At 43.4% G+C, this 17,500-nt stretch overlaps 1 protein-coding gene and 1 long non-coding RNA gene across 2 annotated transcripts in view; one reads left to right on the top strand and one right to left on the bottom strand.

Moving 5' to 3' along the window:
- The window catches only part of LOC137614717 (uncharacterized), a 6,046-nt gene extending 5,904 nt beyond the window's left edge, over positions 1-142 (bottom strand). The window contains exon 1 of the mRNA XM_068344395.1: positions 75-142. Coding sequence (XP_068200496.1) covers positions 75-76 — 2 coding nt within the window. The 5' untranslated portion in view covers positions 77-142. The remainder of the gene's footprint in view (positions 1-74) is intronic.
- The window catches only part of LOC137614719 (uncharacterized), a 114,591-nt gene that overhangs the window by 82,208 nt on the left and 14,883 nt on the right, over positions 1-17,500 (top strand). The window lies entirely within an intron of this gene.

The following is a 17,500-nucleotide window of genomic DNA, read 5'->3' as shown; positions in this document are numbered from 1 at the left end:
ACACACTCACACACACAAATAATAGTACGAAGAATGTAGTCGACAATCGTGTGACCTCCGAAAGCAAAACTTACATTTTCGATTGAAGAATCGGAGAGATCGCTGTAGACTCGTTTGCACCCGCCACGAAACTACTTGAGAGATGGGCTACACTTTTGATCTTGCAATATTTACCGGCTGGGAGGGGGGCCAGGGTGGCTGGTGTTGATTTTATTGATATGATAAAGACAATGTACCAAAATTGCCTAGGTAGCCGAATAGGGGGATGGGGAAGGAAGGACCCCGGGAGGATTGATAGGATTAATTAATACTGGAGAGCATTGACTCAGAACTCACATGAACCCGTGAAGCCAGCATAATTAACTGCCTCTCCCTCGTTGACAGGTTAAAAGGGCGTGGAAACAGAGATACTTACAGCGCTAGTGTTATTGTTAATCATCTACTGTGTCTTTCATACAGTTTTTCTGTCTGTTACCTTTCAATGAAAATTCTTATTTTTTCTTATAATTTAGGTCGTAAATAATTTTCAATATCGTGAACAGTAACACAGAAAAGAATCCTTATACGAATCAAGCACATACTCTGAAAGATGGTTTAAATAGGATTTGATTGAGCCCGTGATAACAAAGGTGCCTTTCTTTAGGCAAAATCAGTAACAACAGTTGTGATATTGACACAAGCTGTAGTCCAGCAGTTTTTCGTTGTCAGCTACAACAGCTGTTGCAGCTAACAAGGAAAAACTGCTAGTTGTATTAAGTTAGGATTCATTGTATTCAAGGGAAAATTGCTTCCATTCTCTGGGAGGTACATCATGGGAGGTACATCACTAAACGCAACTTTCCTATTGTCTGTGTGTACATATTTGTATGTGTGAAGATACAGTAGAATGATTTCAAACACAATATTCAGTGTCAAAGCAAAAATATACTACACATACTGTACATATATCAAAGGCCGTAGAAGGCCGCACTTGATGGTCCAGAAGGCCATGTGTGCCCCATCCCTGGGTTAGGCCATCTTCATTTATTTTTCGTCCAAAGGGTCAGGGCATTTCCAATCTCCAGTTATTTTTACTTCAAGGAGTCAGTTATTTTTACTTCAAGAAGTCAGGGCATCTCCAGTTATTTTCCTCCAAGGGGTCAGGGCATCTCCAGTTATTTTTCCTCCAAAGGATGATGGCATCTCCAGTTATTTGTTCTCCAAGGGGTCAGGGAATCTCCAGTTATTTTTCTTCCCAGGGGTCAGGGCATCTCCAGTTATTTGTTCTCCAAGGGGTCAGGGCATCTCCAGTTATTTTTCCTCCAAGGAGTCAGGGCATCTCCAGTTATTTTTCCTTCAAGGGGTCAGGGCATCTCCAGTTATTTTTACTTCAAGGAGTCAGGGCATCTCCAGTTATTTTTCATCCAAGGGGTCAGGGTATCTCCAGTTATTTTTCCTCTAAGGTGTCAGGACATCTTCAGTTATTCTTCCTCCAAGGGGTCAGGGCATCTCTAGTTATTTTTCTTTGACTTTGTCAGAGCATCTCCAGTTATTTTTCCTCCAAGGAGTCAGGGCATCTCCAGCTATTTTTCCTCCAAGGGGTCAGGTCATCTCCAGTTATTTTCCTCCAAGGGGTCAGAGCATCTCCTGTTATTTTTCCTCCAAGGGATCATGACATCACTTTTTTTCCTCCAAGGGGTTAGGGCATCTCCTTTTATTTTTCCTCCAAGGGGTGAGGGCATTTTCAGTTTTTTCCTCCAAAAGTCAGGGAATTTCCAGTTATTTTTCTTCCAAGCGATCAGGGCATCTCCAGCTATTTTCCCCCAAGGGCTCAGGGGATATCCAGTTATTTTTCCTTCAAGGGGTCATTGCGTCTCCGGTTCTTTTTCCTCTAATGGATCAGGGCATATCCAGTTATTTTCCTCCAAGGGGCAGGTCATCTCCAGTTATTTTTCTCCAAGGGGTCACGGCATCTCCAGTTACTTGTCCTCTAAGGGACAGGACATCTTCGGTTAATTTTTCCTTCAAGGGATAGGGCATTTCTAGTTATTTTTCGCCAAGGGGCCAGGTCATCTCCAGTTATTTTTCGTCCAAGGTGTCAGGGCATCTCCAGTTAATTTTCCTCCGAGGGGTCAGGGCATCTCCACTTAATTTTTCTACCTTGGTGATAGGGCATCTCCAGTAATTTTTTCTCCAAGGGGTCAAGGCATCTCCAGTTACCTTTCTGCCAAGGGGTCAGGGGATCTCCAGTTATTTTTCTTCCAAGGGGTCAGGGTATCTTCAGTTATTTTACCTCCAAGGGGTCAGGGCATCTCCAGTTATTTTTCCTCCAAGGGGTCAGGGTATCTCCTGTTATTTTTCCTCCAAGGGGTCAAAACATCTCCAGTAATTTTTTAACTCCAAAGGGTCTGGGAATCTCCTGTTATTTTTTCCTCAAGGATCTAGGGCATCTACAGTTATTTTTCTTCCAAAGGATGAGGGTATCTCCAGTTATTTGTTCTCCAAGTGGTCAGGGAATCTCCAGTTATTTTTCTTCCCAGGGGTCAGGGCATCTCCAGTTATTTTTCCTCCAAGGGGTCAGGGCATATCCAGTTATTTTTCCTCCAAAGAGTCAGGGCATCTCCAGTTATTTTTCCTCCAAGGGGTCAGGGCATCTCCAGTTATTTTTACTTCAAGGAGTCAGGGCATCTCCAGTTATTTTTCCTCCAAGGGGTCAGGGCATCTCCAGTTATTTTTCATCCAAGGGTCAGGGCATCTCCAGTTATTTTTCCTCTAAGGTGTCAGGACATCTTCAGTTATTCTTCCTCCAAGGGGTCAGGGCATCTCTAGTTATTTTCCTTTGACTTTGTCAGAGCATCTCCAGTTATTCTTCCTCCAAGGAGTCAGGGCATCTCCAGCTATTTTTCCTCCAAGGGGTCAGGTCATCTCCAGTTATTTTCCTCCAAGGGGTCAGAGCATCTCCTGTTATTTTTCCTCCAAGGGATCATGACATCTCCACTTTTTTTCCTCCAAGGGGTTAGGGCATCTCCTTTTATTTTTCCTCCAAGGGGTGAGGGCATTTTCAGTTTTTTTCCTCCAAAAGTCAGGGAATTTCCAGTTATTTTTCTTCCAAGCGATCAGGGCATCTCCAGCTATTTTTCCTCAGGGGTCAGGGCATATCCAGTTATTTTTCCTTCAAGGGGTCATTGCGTCTCCGGTTCTTTTTCCTCTAATGGATCAGGGCATATCCAGTTATTTTCCTCAAAGGGGCAGGTCATCTCCAGTTATTTTTCTCCAAGGGGTCACGGCATCTCCAGTTACTTGTCTTCTAAGGGACAGGACATCTTCGGTTAATTTTTCCTTCAAGGGATAGGGCATTTCTAGTTATTTTTCGCCAAGGGGCCAGGGCATCTCCAGTTATTTTTCGTCCAAGGTGTCAGGGCATCTCCAGTTAATTTTCCTCCGAGGGGTCAGGGCATCTCCACTTAATTTTTCTTCCTTGGTGATAGGGCATCTCCAGTAATTTTTTCTCCAAGGGGTCAAGGCATCTCCAGTTACCTTTCTGCCATGGGGTCAGGGGATCTCCAGTTATTTTTCTTCCAAGGGGTCAGGGCATCTTCAGTTATTTTACCTCCAAGGGGTCAGGGCATCTCCAGTTATTTTTCCTCCAAGGGGTCAGGGTATCTCCTGTTATTTTTCCTCCAAGGGGTCAAGACATCTCCAGTAATTTTTTAACTCCAAAGGGTCTGGGCATCTCCTGTTATTTTTTCCTCAAGGATCTAGGGCATCTACAGTTATTTTTCTTCCAAAGGATGAGGGCATCTCCAGTTATTTGTTCTCCAAGGGGTCAGGGAATCTCCAGTTATTTTTCTTCCCAGGGGTCAGGGCATCTCCAGTTATTTTTCCTCCAAGGGGTCAGGGCATCTCCAGTTATTTTTCCTCCAAGGAATCAGGGCATCTCCAGTTATTTTTCCTCCAAGGGGTCAGGGCATCTTCAGTTATTTATCCTCCAAGGGGTCAGGGCATCTCCAGTTACATTTCCTCCAAGGGGTCAGGGCATGTCCAGTTTTTTTTCCTGCAAAGGGTCAGGGCATCCCCAGTTATTTTTACTCCAAGGGGGCAGGGCATCTACAGTTATTTTTCTTCTAAAGGGTCAGGGCATCTCCAGTTATTTGTTCTCCAAGGGGTCAGAGATTCTCCAGTTATTTTTCTTCCCAGGGGTCAGAGAATCTCCAGTTATTTTTCTTCCTAGGGGTCAGGGCATCTCTAGTTATTTTTCTCAGTGGATTCTGGGAATCTCCAGTTATTTTTCTTAATGGAATGTGGCATTTCCAGTTATTTTTCTCAATGCAGTCTGGGTATCTCCAGTTATGTTTCCTCTCAGGGTTCAGGGCATCTCCAGTTATTATTCCTGCAAAGGGTCAAGGCATATTAATTTGTATTTCCTCCAAGGGTCAGGGCATACCCAGTTATTTTTCCTCCAAGGGAGGAGCCGGATTTCAGAGCGGTGACGTCACTCTTGTCTTGCATTAGCTAAAATTCCTTGTAAGATCTTCCTTATTAGAATAAAAGAAAAAATTTTTCTCTTTTATTTTTAATATTTTTAAATTTTTATATTTCAATCATTTAGGATAATAAGTCAGATTAAAAATCTGTAACTTTATTACATTAAAGTAACCAAACAAATATTTTGTAAATCAGGTAACTAAAATTTATCGAGCATTAAACAGTTTATATGGATAGAATAAATAACGATATACACATGACTATTTCAATTACGTTATTAATCACGATCAGAGCATTTTCACAACTTTCACCTTTCTTAATGAAGTAATGTACTTATTTAAAACACGAATTCCAAAAATATACATCATATAACAAAATCTTTAATTACTTTTTATGGTAATGTGAGGGTCCTAAGTTGTAGAGTTCCCAACTACGTTACTTCTTTCTGTCCGTTGGCTCTTTCCCAATCATTACAAAAGCCACCCTCCATGGATTTATAAGTAAATTAATCACTGAATGCTTGTTTCACGTGTTTAATGCGAACCTTTTAGCAAATCACTTGTTCATTGGTCCACCATCACTGATAACATGATAAGGTAAACTGGGCGTCAATGTTGGATGTCAGGAAGCCAAAAAACCTCAAATCAGTCAATCACTCAGAAATTTAGCAGGATGTCAGAAAACTTCAAATCAATCAATCAGAGGTTTGGTTTATCATCATTGCATTACGTAAGTCAACATCTCAGAGAGAGAGAGAGAGAGAGAGAGAGAGAGAGAGAGAGAGAGAGAGAGAGAGAGAGAGAGAGATTTTGGGTGTCTCAAAGACTTTTTAGTCCATCCACGGAGATTCCATTTGCCCATGGATAAAGCTAATTATTTTAAATGTTTAGATCTTGTCTGATTTATTCATGATTTTTTTTTTTTCATTTTTATCGTGTTTATTCATTATATCCGCCGGGAATCTGTACCAAGCATTTGCTATTTTGTATGTGCAGAAATTACCACATTGAGTGGTGTTGTATCTTTTCAATTCTAGTTTGTATCCAGAGAGAGAGAGAGAGAGAGAGAGAGAGAGAGAGAGAGAGAGAGAGAGAGAGAGAGAGAGAGAGAGAGAGGGAGGACTCCTAGATTGTGTTTACAAAGTACATGTTCAAACTGATTAAAAATCAGTTATTTTTGTCAACAAGTCGTCCGCAATAGTGGTATACCAAATAATACAGCAAATATACCACAGTTATAAATTAGAATTATTATCACCATCATCTTCATCTCCTACACCCACTGACGCAAAAGGCCTCCGTTAGATTTTGCTAGTCGTTTCTATCTTGGGCTTTTAAATCAATACTCGCCATTTATCATCTCCTACTTCAGGCTTCATAGTCCTCGGCCATGTAGGTCTGGGTCTTCCAACTCTTCTTGTGCTTTGTGGAGCCCATTCAAAAGTTTGGTGAACTGATTTCTTGGGGAGTGCGAGGAACATGCCCAAACCATCTCCTACTCCTCACCATGATCTCATCCACATATGGCACTCGACTAATCTCTCTTATAGTTTCATTTTTAATCCTCTCCTGCCATTTAACTCCCAATACTCTTTGGGGAGTTTTCTTCTCAATTCTGCCAACGCTCTTGGTATGGCCATAGGAAACACCTTATTTCAAGTAATTAGCAATTCATATATGGATTTTTTTTTTAAGCACAATCTTAAATAACATTATTCCTAATAATGTAAAATGGGTTCGTTATATTGACGTCATAATATGTGTATGACCAGGAAATGAAAATTTAGATAGTTTTCTTTTCATAGATTGAATAGTTTGGTATCGTCAATAAATTTCACAATGGAGCTGGAGAATAATTGTATCTTAACTTTTATGGACTGTCATACACAAAGGTAGTAGGTTGCCAGGGCACCAGCCACCTGTTGAGATACTACTGCAAAAGACTTATTGGGTCCTTTGACTGACCAGACAGTAGTACACTGGATCCCTCTCTCTGGATACTTTCCTTTTTGTCTTTACCTACACATACACCGAGTAGTCTGGCCTATTCTTTCCACATTTTCCTCTGTCCTCATACAACTACAACACTGAGATTACCAAACAATTCTTCTTCGCTTAAGGTGTTAACTACTGCACTATAATTGTTCAATGGCTACTTTCCTCTTGGTAAGGGTAGAAGAGAGACTAGCTATGGTAACCAGCTCTTTTAGGAGAAGAACACTCCAAAATCAAAGCATTGTTCTCTAGTCTTAGGTAGTGCCATAGGCTGTGTACCACGGCCTTGTATATTTATTGGATTAGAGCTCTCTTGCTTGAGGGTACACCCAGGCACGCTATTTATCTTATTTCCCTTCCTTTTGTGTTTTTGAAGTTTTATATGAAAGACCTAGTTTAATGTTGTTACTGTTCTTGAAATATTCTATTTTGATTGTTTATTATTTCTCTTGTAGTTTATTTTTTCCCTTGTTTCCTTGCCTCAATAACTATTTTTCCCTGTTGGGGCCCTTGGTTTTATAAGATCTTACTTTTCCAGCTAGGATTATAGCTTAGCTTGTTATTATAATAATAACAATAATAATAATAATAATAATAATAGACTTGAGTTAAGTGTATATAGAAAGTCGACCAATACCTCCTCATAGGTCCATTATTAATCGAATCAAAGTAACCAAGTTAAGAAATCTGTAATTACTCAAATGTTTCAAGAGCATTACGAGTTTGCAGCCCTGAATACATTGAGGATGAAAATAATAAGATTAGGACAAAAGGTAAGAAACTGAAGTACCCTGAAATTGTATTAAATGGTGCACTAAGAATAGCAAAAAATATATTTTTCTGTAATGAAAACAAGGAAAACTATAATACATAAAACCTTTTTGTACTGCCTTATAGTGATTCTTTTAAAGAAATTCCCCAACTGTTAAAAAATTTCAACGTTAATATAACATTTAAGAAAAACATTACAATAAAAACAGCCATAATAAAGAGTTCTAACATTACCAAGGGATGTGTATATAGTATTCCATGCAATTCATGTGAAAAATTTTATATTGGTCGAACTGATAGTCCTTGAAAAGAGAATTGAATAACATAAGAAAAGTGTCAGACGTACCTAAGACAATAATACAATGTTTGCCCATGTACAAGATAAAAGTCTCACTATTAATTGATGGCCATTTGGAAAAAAACTTGGTTCATTCAAATAACTTATTGAAAAGAAACATCATAGAGTCCAGTTTCTTAAAAGAAACCTTTGATAACAATTTGAATATTGGACATGGAATGTACAAACTCGATGCTTTTATATGCAAAGAGATTTGCAAGCTTTATTAAAAAACCTTTAACCACTTAATATAGAACTAAATGTACCTCAGATAATAAATGCCACTGTGAAATTAATATTCAGACCTAACTTAGCATTCACTTGTAGGTACAATTATTTGCCACTATATATTGTTATGTTATATATAAGTATTGATATGTATGTAATTATATGTTCATGGTGATAGGTTTTTACTTGCATAATTGTATATGCATATTAATCATGTGTACAAATATTTATATGCAAGTCTATGTATCTATGTATATGTATTGGCAACGTGTAGGTATGTTTCTATCTGTGTATGTATACTTGTATAGGTATGTATATATATATATATATATATATATATATATATATATATATATATATATATATATATGTGTGTGTGTATGTGTATGTGTGTGTGCGTGTGTGTACTGTATAAGTGCATATGATTTTGCTTATATATTTGTAAGGATAAGGCTAACCAACTACTACTACTACTACTACTACTACAAGATTGCCTTGCCTAGAGCAAGACATTGGCTCTTGCACTAACGGCAGCCCGTAAGAGACTTTGAATTTGTAGTGTGGTCTCCCAGAGGAGGCCAGGGTACAGCAACGTTGATTACACAAGAGTAAGTTTTTAAGAGTTGCTGAGAAGCGCAAAATAGGGTGGATCTTTACTTTACTAGAGGGAGGATATATAGTGACTTGCGTGTAAGGGAGGGAAGTGACCCGGAGGATAGACTCCTCTTTAGGTCCACGAAATGAAAGGTTAACAGACAGAGTCTGTCAGTAGGAGAGAAAGTTGTTATAGCAGCAAGTCCCAGTAAGTAGAAGAGACTGGGAGAGGAATGAAGTAATTTAAGTCAGAGAGAAAAGAAGCAGGTTTATGCTAATAAGCTTGTCCCTGCTCGCAGGCCGGTAACTAGAAATGTCGGAGTAACTCCACGATGTTGGGATCTTAGCGAGGGAAAGGATTCTGTTAAGGATTTTAAAGGTTAAAGGAATGAGGTGTTCCAATGACAGTGACTCAACTTGTTGAGTACGGATTTGGGTTGGGTTGGAAGGTGTAGGTTGTGGGAGAGGTGCTCCTGTCAGCTGGCTGGATGGCTCTGGAACAGTGACAGTGGGTGGCTGGGGTTGTCTTCTCTGGCAAGGAGGTCGCTAGTTCTAGGGCGGCTGTGTTGCAGGGGCTTTCGTTGGTTTGGGCTAGGAAGTGCTCTTCATTGCTGCTATCCTCTTGAGTCGCTCTGGGCAGTGCCTGTTCGAGGCGTGATGAGTCCTGGACCAGTTGGGCCACTTGGGCTTCGTCTCTTTGCCATCTTTGTGGGCCTGGAAACACACTTCTGTGTTGTGACGCTGGCTGCAGACTCCGCAGAGGGTGGGTCCTTTACACTCTTTCTTGTGATGGCCATATCGCTGACAGCGGTAGCATCTGAGAGGTTCAGGCGTATATTCCTGGATTGGGAAGGTCCCCCAAAATCCTAGATCCAGTGAGGAAGGCACTGGACCGATGAAGGTGGCTATCAGCTTGCTGACAGGGATATTGTTCTTGTTTTTGCAGCGCACCGCCCCGTCGATGTTGCTGTAAGATGTGGCGATGGAGATGGGCATGGTGATAGGGTATCTGGAGATGACTGCTTTTCTCTGGATCAGGGCGGGGTCAAGCAGTGTCAAGGCTGGGTCATCCTGGAGAAGTCTGGCAGTTTCATGGTCCTTTGGGGAGATAATAAGTTCTCCCTTCCGGTTTGGTCTGGCTGTGAGTTGCATACCAGGCTTGGCAGCCATGGCAGCAACGGCGGTGTAGGAGATGGAGCTGTCAGTCTGTTGTAGTTTAAACTTTGGGAGTGGTTCCTTGACTTCCTTCTTAGGTGCTGGAATACTGGTGGCAATGGCAGAGGCTTCCTTCAGGAGTTGGGTAAGGCAGACAGTACAATTACAGTCCAGGGAATGATTTCCCTGAGGAACTGCCTGGGTCTCAGCAGGATCTGTTTCCATGGCTGTGGAAGTCTCAGGCGCCGAGGTTGGAAGGATAGCTGTTGCTGCATCTGTCTGCAGGCGAGGATTGAGGTGTATTTTCAATCCTTGGAGTTGTGGCAGGTGATGGCTGCGGTGTGGGAGGCACTGGAGAAGGGCGTTTTTGGCTCTTCCTTCGCATGGATGCGGGTGCCTCCTGCTCACTGGTGGTTTTCAGGGTCCTGAAATACTTCAGGCACTTGTCAGAGGCAATCTTGCACTCATAGCAGCTGCATCTCATTGTATGTGTGGGCAGGGATTTGTTAGAAACGTCAGGTGTTCTGAGGCATATTTTCCTGAAAAGTTTTACTCTTCTCTTTGAATAGGCAGCACAGCTGTCACAGTCGTAGGATGGGTCGTTGTAACGATTCCTGCAGTGGCGTTCGCCGTCAGGATACAGGTGCCATTCCCAGTCTCCAAGGTAGTGGGGAGAGAGAGAGAGAGAGAGAGAGAGAGAGAGAGAGAGAGAGAGAGAGAGAGAGAGAGAGTGAGTGATGTTGTCGGCGCGAGAGCCCGGCTGAGACTCTTGCTAATCCAACATTTATATAAAGAAATTGTATAGGAAGCCTAAATAATTTACCTGTCATCTGAAATGACTCTTCCAGGCACATGGCTAATGAAGGTTGAACGCCTCCCAGAAACACCTGACAATACAGCCCAGGTAGCTGGGTTGGGAGTTCTATAAATCTCTCCCTGTATGTTTGTATGTTTTTTGTATCATATGAAATATAAAGAAACCTTGTTCAACAAATCAATCCTCTGAGGAAATATCCCGAAACTTGTCAGGACTTAATTTATTTCCTATTTTAATTTTCCCTGTGGTTATTTTGCATATATATATATATAAATTATATATATATATATATATATATATATATATATATATATATATATATATATATATATATATATATATATATATTTCTCTTTCAAGAGAACATTTTTTATTTCCGGATCTATTAAGGAATGCTTTTCGTGGAATATTGTCTCACTTTTTCCCACAGTTGAGGGGGGGGGGGTTCCATGAGATGTCAATCAGCTGTGTTTTGGGGTCTGGAGGGGTTAGTAGGGTGGTAGACCCATTAATACTCTCTCTCTCTCTCTCTCTCTCTCTCTCTCTCTCTCTCTCTCTCTCTCTCTCTCTCTCTCTCTTTTTGTGCAATCTTCTTGGCAAGAAAATACAAATTAGAAATCATTTGATTACAAATATTTCATTATATACAGATATCTATCTATCCATCTATCTATCTATCTATATATATATATATATATATATATATATATATATATATATATATACATGGGTAAATATCACCCACGAATGGCATTTAATACCGAATTCTATCTTGGGAATATATATCCACTTGGAATTCATTTTATGGTAACAGCTTCTGGCCGGGTGGGGATTCGAACCACAACCTGTACGGCTGGAAACCATGCTGGCAGGGACCCTACCGACTGGGCTATCAAGAGAGACTAAAAGTTTATGACAAGTCTCCCTACATATTCCTGTCGAATTCAGGAATCTGTTCATAGACTTGAAATAAACCCATCTCCACCATGATAGCTGAATCGTGAGTTTGCAACACGTGGTTATTTTAATGAACATATATCACAAGCACACGTGATTTTAATTAATGTAAATATCACCCACGAATGGCATTTAATACCGAATTCTATCTTGGGAGTATATATCCACTTGGAATTCATTTTATGGTAACAGCTTCTGGCCGGGTGGGGATTCGAACCACCACCTGTACGGCTGGAAACCATGCTGTTACCATAAAATGAATTCCAAGTGGATATATATTCCCAAGATAGAATTCGGTATTAAATGCCATTCGTGGGTGATATTTACATTAATTAAAATCACGTGTGCTTGTGATATATGTTCATTAAAATAACCACGTGTTGCAAACTCACGATTCAGCTATCATGGTGGAGATGGGTTTATTTCAAGTCTATGAACAGATTCCTGAATTCGACAGGAATATGTAGGGGGACTTGTCATAAACTTTTAGTCTCTCTTGATAGCCCAGCCGGTAGGGTCCCTGCCAGCATGGTTTCCAGCCGTACAGGTGGTGGTTCGAATCCCCACCCGGCCAGAAGCTGTTACCATAAAATGAATTCCAAGTGGATATATATTCCCAAGATAGAATTCGGTATTAAATGCCATTCGTGGGTGATATTTACATTAATTAAAATCACGTGTGCTTGTGATATATGTTCACATGGGTGTGTGTATGATAGCGGCTACCTGAATATATGATGACGGCCGATTAAGAATACGGCAGTGTAAAGGGGGTTGCACCCTGTTAGGTAAGCATTAAAGGACACAGCCTGTAAGTTAGGTTAGGTGGGGAAGTTTAGCTTATTTGATGTCTATTTATTATGCATGCGGGAGGAACTGGCCGCTGATATGCAAAGGCTCCCAAATATATAGGTAAACTTTTATTTATTAATATTGTTTTTACGGCTTTTAAAAACGGGAATAATGTGTATTTAAAGGTGTTTTGAAGGTTTTGATAATGATTTTTGGCAGAAATCTATAGAATTTGTGTTATGATGGCCCAACTACCGAGTAATATTAATGATGCACAGTCAAAACACAGAGCTTTTGTTGTCCAGCACTTCTGGACGCATAGAAAACGTGACCTAGCGTCCCATTTTCTATGGTGTTGTTCGTAACAATGTTCATGGTAATTTGAGCTAATTATTTATTAGTTTTTGTCCCGACTTATGCTCGCTACGCTCGTGAATAAACATTATCTCATTGCTCCTATGTTCTGGCAAGCAGAACCTGTTTCGCTACGTGCATTAGCCCCATGGGCTAGTATTTCCGTGTTAATTATCAATTGTACAAACTTACAATTTGATTACCTTGGCTATCACTACCCAATGATTAATAATTATCGGTTGTAAAGGCATCACCTTTGCGGATCTGGCATCCCCGCATCTGTATTATGATCATATTATTTTCTACGCGTACTCGATACGGGATATTTGTATATATCTGTGTATAAAGAATTCTGCAGCCTTTCCGTCAATATATATATATATATATATATATATATATATATATATATATATATATATATATATATATATATATATATCTCATGGTTCATTTCTTGTTTGTTATTTTGTAATCTCTGTGTAAATGTTGAAGAACACATTGCCAGTCAGACTCGACTTTTGTCCTCACTGAGGTCGCTGCCCGACCCAAGCACTTCTTTTCTGTCGGCACAACTTAATGTATTTAGAGTTGCGCAAGCAATAAACTTGTCAGTTCTCAGTTGTCTCTCATTCGTGCCCTCATAACTGGTGACCTCCCGGATTGGACGGTAACTTTGTAGTTTTGGCTACTCCATTAACGGACTCAATACGGTTGCATTGCCCTCAGAAAAGCCTTTAATGGGACGATACGACATATCAGTTAGGCTTTCTGAAAGTTCCTCTCCTTGTTTGATATCAAAAAGCCAATAACGGACTGAACACGGTGCAAAAGTTTTGCATTCTGGCGTTTTCCTGAGTGGTTTGGTTTTGACATTCACGTGTAAACGACCACACAGGAACGCGACACCACTATCGGACTAACTACAGCAAATATGGACTAACTACAGCAAATATCGCGTTTTGGTGGGTGAGGTAGCACAATGTAGGACATAGAAAACTCAACGGCCACGACCGCCGTAACCACTGTGACTGCTGAGACACAGTCTCCGCCTAACACCGTCACCATGATGCAGGCATCATCAGGCCAGAACGTGAGGTTGCCGCTGTTTTCCTCAGCAGAATACCGTTTCCTGGTTCCTGCAGGTGGATGTCCTCTTCAAGGTGGCACGGATGACGGACGGGGGAGCGAAAACCGACCTCGCCCTTGCATCCTTACTGGAGGTTGTTTTTAATCGTATCTCCCCCTGGCTGAACGCACTGTCAGGGCAGGTACATTGCGATGAACTTCGGAAGAAGTTTGTCAGCACGTACTCCCTTAAAGTCTCCGTAAGGGCAGTGAGTCCTCGACCTGGTAACCAACCCCTGGGGCACAACTCGCACGTGGTCTCCTGTGATGAACTGGTTGGTCTCTTGATGCTCCCAGAAGTTGACGCAGATGGACAATGGAAGGAGATCAGCCAGTCACGCCAAATCTTCCTATGATGCCCACCCCAAGAAATAAGGACCCACCTTGTCAATGAGAATGTGCTGCCGATGGATGAGCTGATACACAAGGCCCAGAAAATCCTTGAGGCCTCCAGGTCCTCTAGATACACTGCGTCACCTGCATTCATTAATGCAGTGGATTAGGAGCTCAGCGATGCAGATGGCCTGGATGAGACAGACAGGCAGGAGATCAATGCCGTGCATCGTAAGAGACCACCATCGCCGAGATAGAAAAAAAATCGAACCCGACCTGGAGTTACTAACCACTAGACGTTTGGGAATGATACCATGAGATGCAGACAGGATTCTACCTCCGCGACGCCATGTCTGGTTGGAGGATGATGGTGGACACCGGCGCCTTACGCTCAACGTTCCCACCTTCGAAGGAGGACCGCAACCATCCCACCAATGGAACCACCCCGCTGGTGGCCATCATAGGACGCTCCTATGCCTGGCCCTTCATCATTTCCCGGCTCACCACAGACTGCTGGTGGTTGTTGCCCGGAAGCGCCTCCTCAACACGGGAATGGCACCGACACGTTCCCGCCCTCTCTCAGCCAGCTCGGGCATACTCACCGTATGCTCGCTCACCCCTCGTCAGTACGTCGCCTTGCTGCTGGAGTTCCCTGATGTCTTCAAGCCAGAACTCTGCCAGTAGGCTGGGTCACCAGCCAAACATAGCATTTACCACCACATCACTACTACGGGGCCCCCCCCCACATGCCAAGTTTTGCTGGCTATCCCCCAGGAAATCTGTGATGCCAAGATCATGTTTGCAGACATGGAGTGTATGGGGATCTGCAATAAAGCGGCAAATCCGAGGGACTCACTTCTCCACATGGTGAAGAAATCCGATGGGATCTGGAGGCCTTGCGAAGACTACCGTTGCCTCAATCTTGTCACGACGCCGGACCACTACTCTGTGCCAAACATGCAGGACCTCACCGGTGCCCTCCATGGGACACAGATCTTTACAAAGATGAGCCCGTCCACCCTTACGACGTCCTGAAGACGTCTATCATCACACCCTTCGAAACATACACATTTTCCTTCTCCACCTTCGGCCTCAGGAACGCAGGGGCCACCTTCCAATTCCTGGTGAATAGGATCCTCAGGGACCTGCTGTTCGGCTGGTGTTACGTTGATGACATCCTCTTCTTCTCCAAGATCTAGAAGGAACACAGAGACCACATCCGGGCGGTCCTGAAACACTTGCAGGAGAACGGATTGGTGGTCCTCCTCGACAAAGTGCAGAGAATGGGGATTTCCTGGGGCATGAGATCTCCTCGGCGAGCGTTCAGCTAATGACCCCCAAGGAGAAGGCAGTGAGGACCTTCTTAACACCCACGACGATCAAGGCCCTTCAGGAGTTCATCGGCATGGGGAATTACTATCGCCGCTTCATCTCGAACATCGCCAGCATCATGACTCCCTTGAACAATGTCCTGAAAGGGAAGGCAAAAAAATTAAGATGGGAGACACCTCAGCAGCAGGGATTCAACCAGACGAAGACCGTCCCCGCCAAGACTGCCACACTGGCCTACCAGGACCTGTAAGCCCCACTCAGATTGACCACTGATGCTAGTGACATCGCCTGTTGTGCTTTGCTGGAGCAGGTCGTGAATGCATCACCTCGGCCACTGGCATTTTCAGTCGCAAGCTCAAGCCATCTGAGACCTTCTACAGCACGTTCGACTGGGAACTGCTTACCATCTACCAGGCCGTCCGGCACTTCAGGTACCGCCTAGAGGGCATCGCCTTCACCCTCCTGACGGTTCATCAGCCACAGGTCCATGCTTTCATGAAGGTGGGTGATGTAAGGTCAGCTAAACAACAACGATACCTGGCAGCCATCGATGAGTTTGGGTATACCATCCGGTACCTGCTGGAATAGAAGAACCCTGTGGCCGATGCTCTTTCACGGATAGTGATCAACTCCATCCATCTGGGAGTGGACTACGCAAACCTCGCCCGAGACAAAGCTACTGATCTGGAAATGTCGGCATACCACTCAATGCCAATCTCACTGAGACTGGAAGACATCCTGCTGGGCTTGGACGGCTCGACACTCCTCTGCGATACCAGCACGGGTCATCCTCGTCCATGGATTACCGCATCCCGGAGGAAGCAGATGTTTGACGTCACCCACGGACTGTCACATCCCTTAGGACGAACAACGTCATGGCTGATGATGGAGAAATTCATCTGGCATGGCATGAAGAAGGACAGAAGTGGATGGGCCCGGACATTTATGGCATGCAAGACCAGTAAGATCAGCCGGCATATGGAATCTGGTGTCGGGGACTTCCCGCTACCAAGATGATGATTTGGGCACATACACGTCGACATCGTGGACCCCTTCCCGCATTCCGGAGATGCCAGATATCTCCTGACAATCCATGATTGGTGGCCACCCCCATGATGGAGGCCACGACTAACTCCTGTGCGGAAGCCCTCCTGACAAGCTGGATCAGCCGTTACGGGGGTACCTGATGGTATCACGACGGACCGCGGCCCAGCATTCCTGTCCGAACTGTGGGCCTCCCTGGCCTGCCTAATGAGAACGTCACTGCACAGCACAACAACATACAACCCCGCTGCTAACGGCTCATTGGAAAGGATCCACCGCTCACTGAAGACTGCCCTCATGGCACACTGCACCGACGAAAATTGGAAGGTGCAGCTGGCATGGGTCCTCCTCGGCCTCCTAACCATTCTCAGACCGGGCAAGCCCTCACTGGCTGAGAAAGTCTTCAGTGAAATGCTGACCATGCCCAGGGAATTTTCCCCGACCAACAACACCTCGAAAGGTATTCCAATCACAAGAATCCGTGAAATCGCCGGATGATTCACACCATGCCTCAAGACCTTCCCAGACAGAACCAAGCACTTTAGGCTATGTTTTCGTCAGGAACTATGCACACTGGCCTCCCTTGTCGCTGCCATACCGAGGACCATGCAGTGTCATAAAGCATGCACCCAAGGCACCTATATATAGTCTACAGCCAAGAAGATTGGGTCACTGTGGAAAGGCTAAAACCCGCATTCTTGACAGTGGATGACGATGCCACGGAAGCCAAAGGGGCCGCCCCAGAGTACCACCCCAAAACAAGCCGCTGCCCTTTCTATACCGCAGGCATTGGCAGCAGACAGTCGAACGCCTCGGAGACCCTACCCATGGAGGCATCCTGTCGAAAAAAACGGCAGTCGAATCAACAACCAATGATGCCCCCCGACCACAGGTCTCAAGAACCCGGGGGCGGCTGCGCCCTCCTCGAAGATACCAAGATTGACGGGTTCATAGAATCCAAACAATTATGGTAAATAATCGGAGCTGGTTTAGTATATGGCCTACCTTTTTTATTCTGGTTTAGTATGTACCCTGCCTGGCTTGTTATGTTAGGTTAGGTTAAGTAAGGTTAGGTTAGGTTAGGTTAGGTTAGGTTAGGTCAGGTCATATACTAAAACAGATAGAATTTTGTAGGCCATATTAGAAAGATAGGCCACATACTAAACCGGCACCAAATAATCTTTGTCCCATTATTGTAAAGGC

The sequence above is a fragment of the Palaemon carinicauda genome, chromosome 21 (genome assembly GCF_036898095.1).
Source record: "Palaemon carinicauda isolate YSFRI2023 chromosome 21, ASM3689809v2, whole genome shotgun sequence".
Classification (NCBI taxonomy): domain Eukaryota; kingdom Metazoa; phylum Arthropoda; class Malacostraca; order Decapoda; family Palaemonidae; genus Palaemon; species Palaemon carinicauda.
Note: the sequence above shows the minus strand (reverse complement) of the source record. Positions and strands in the feature narration are given on the sequence as shown.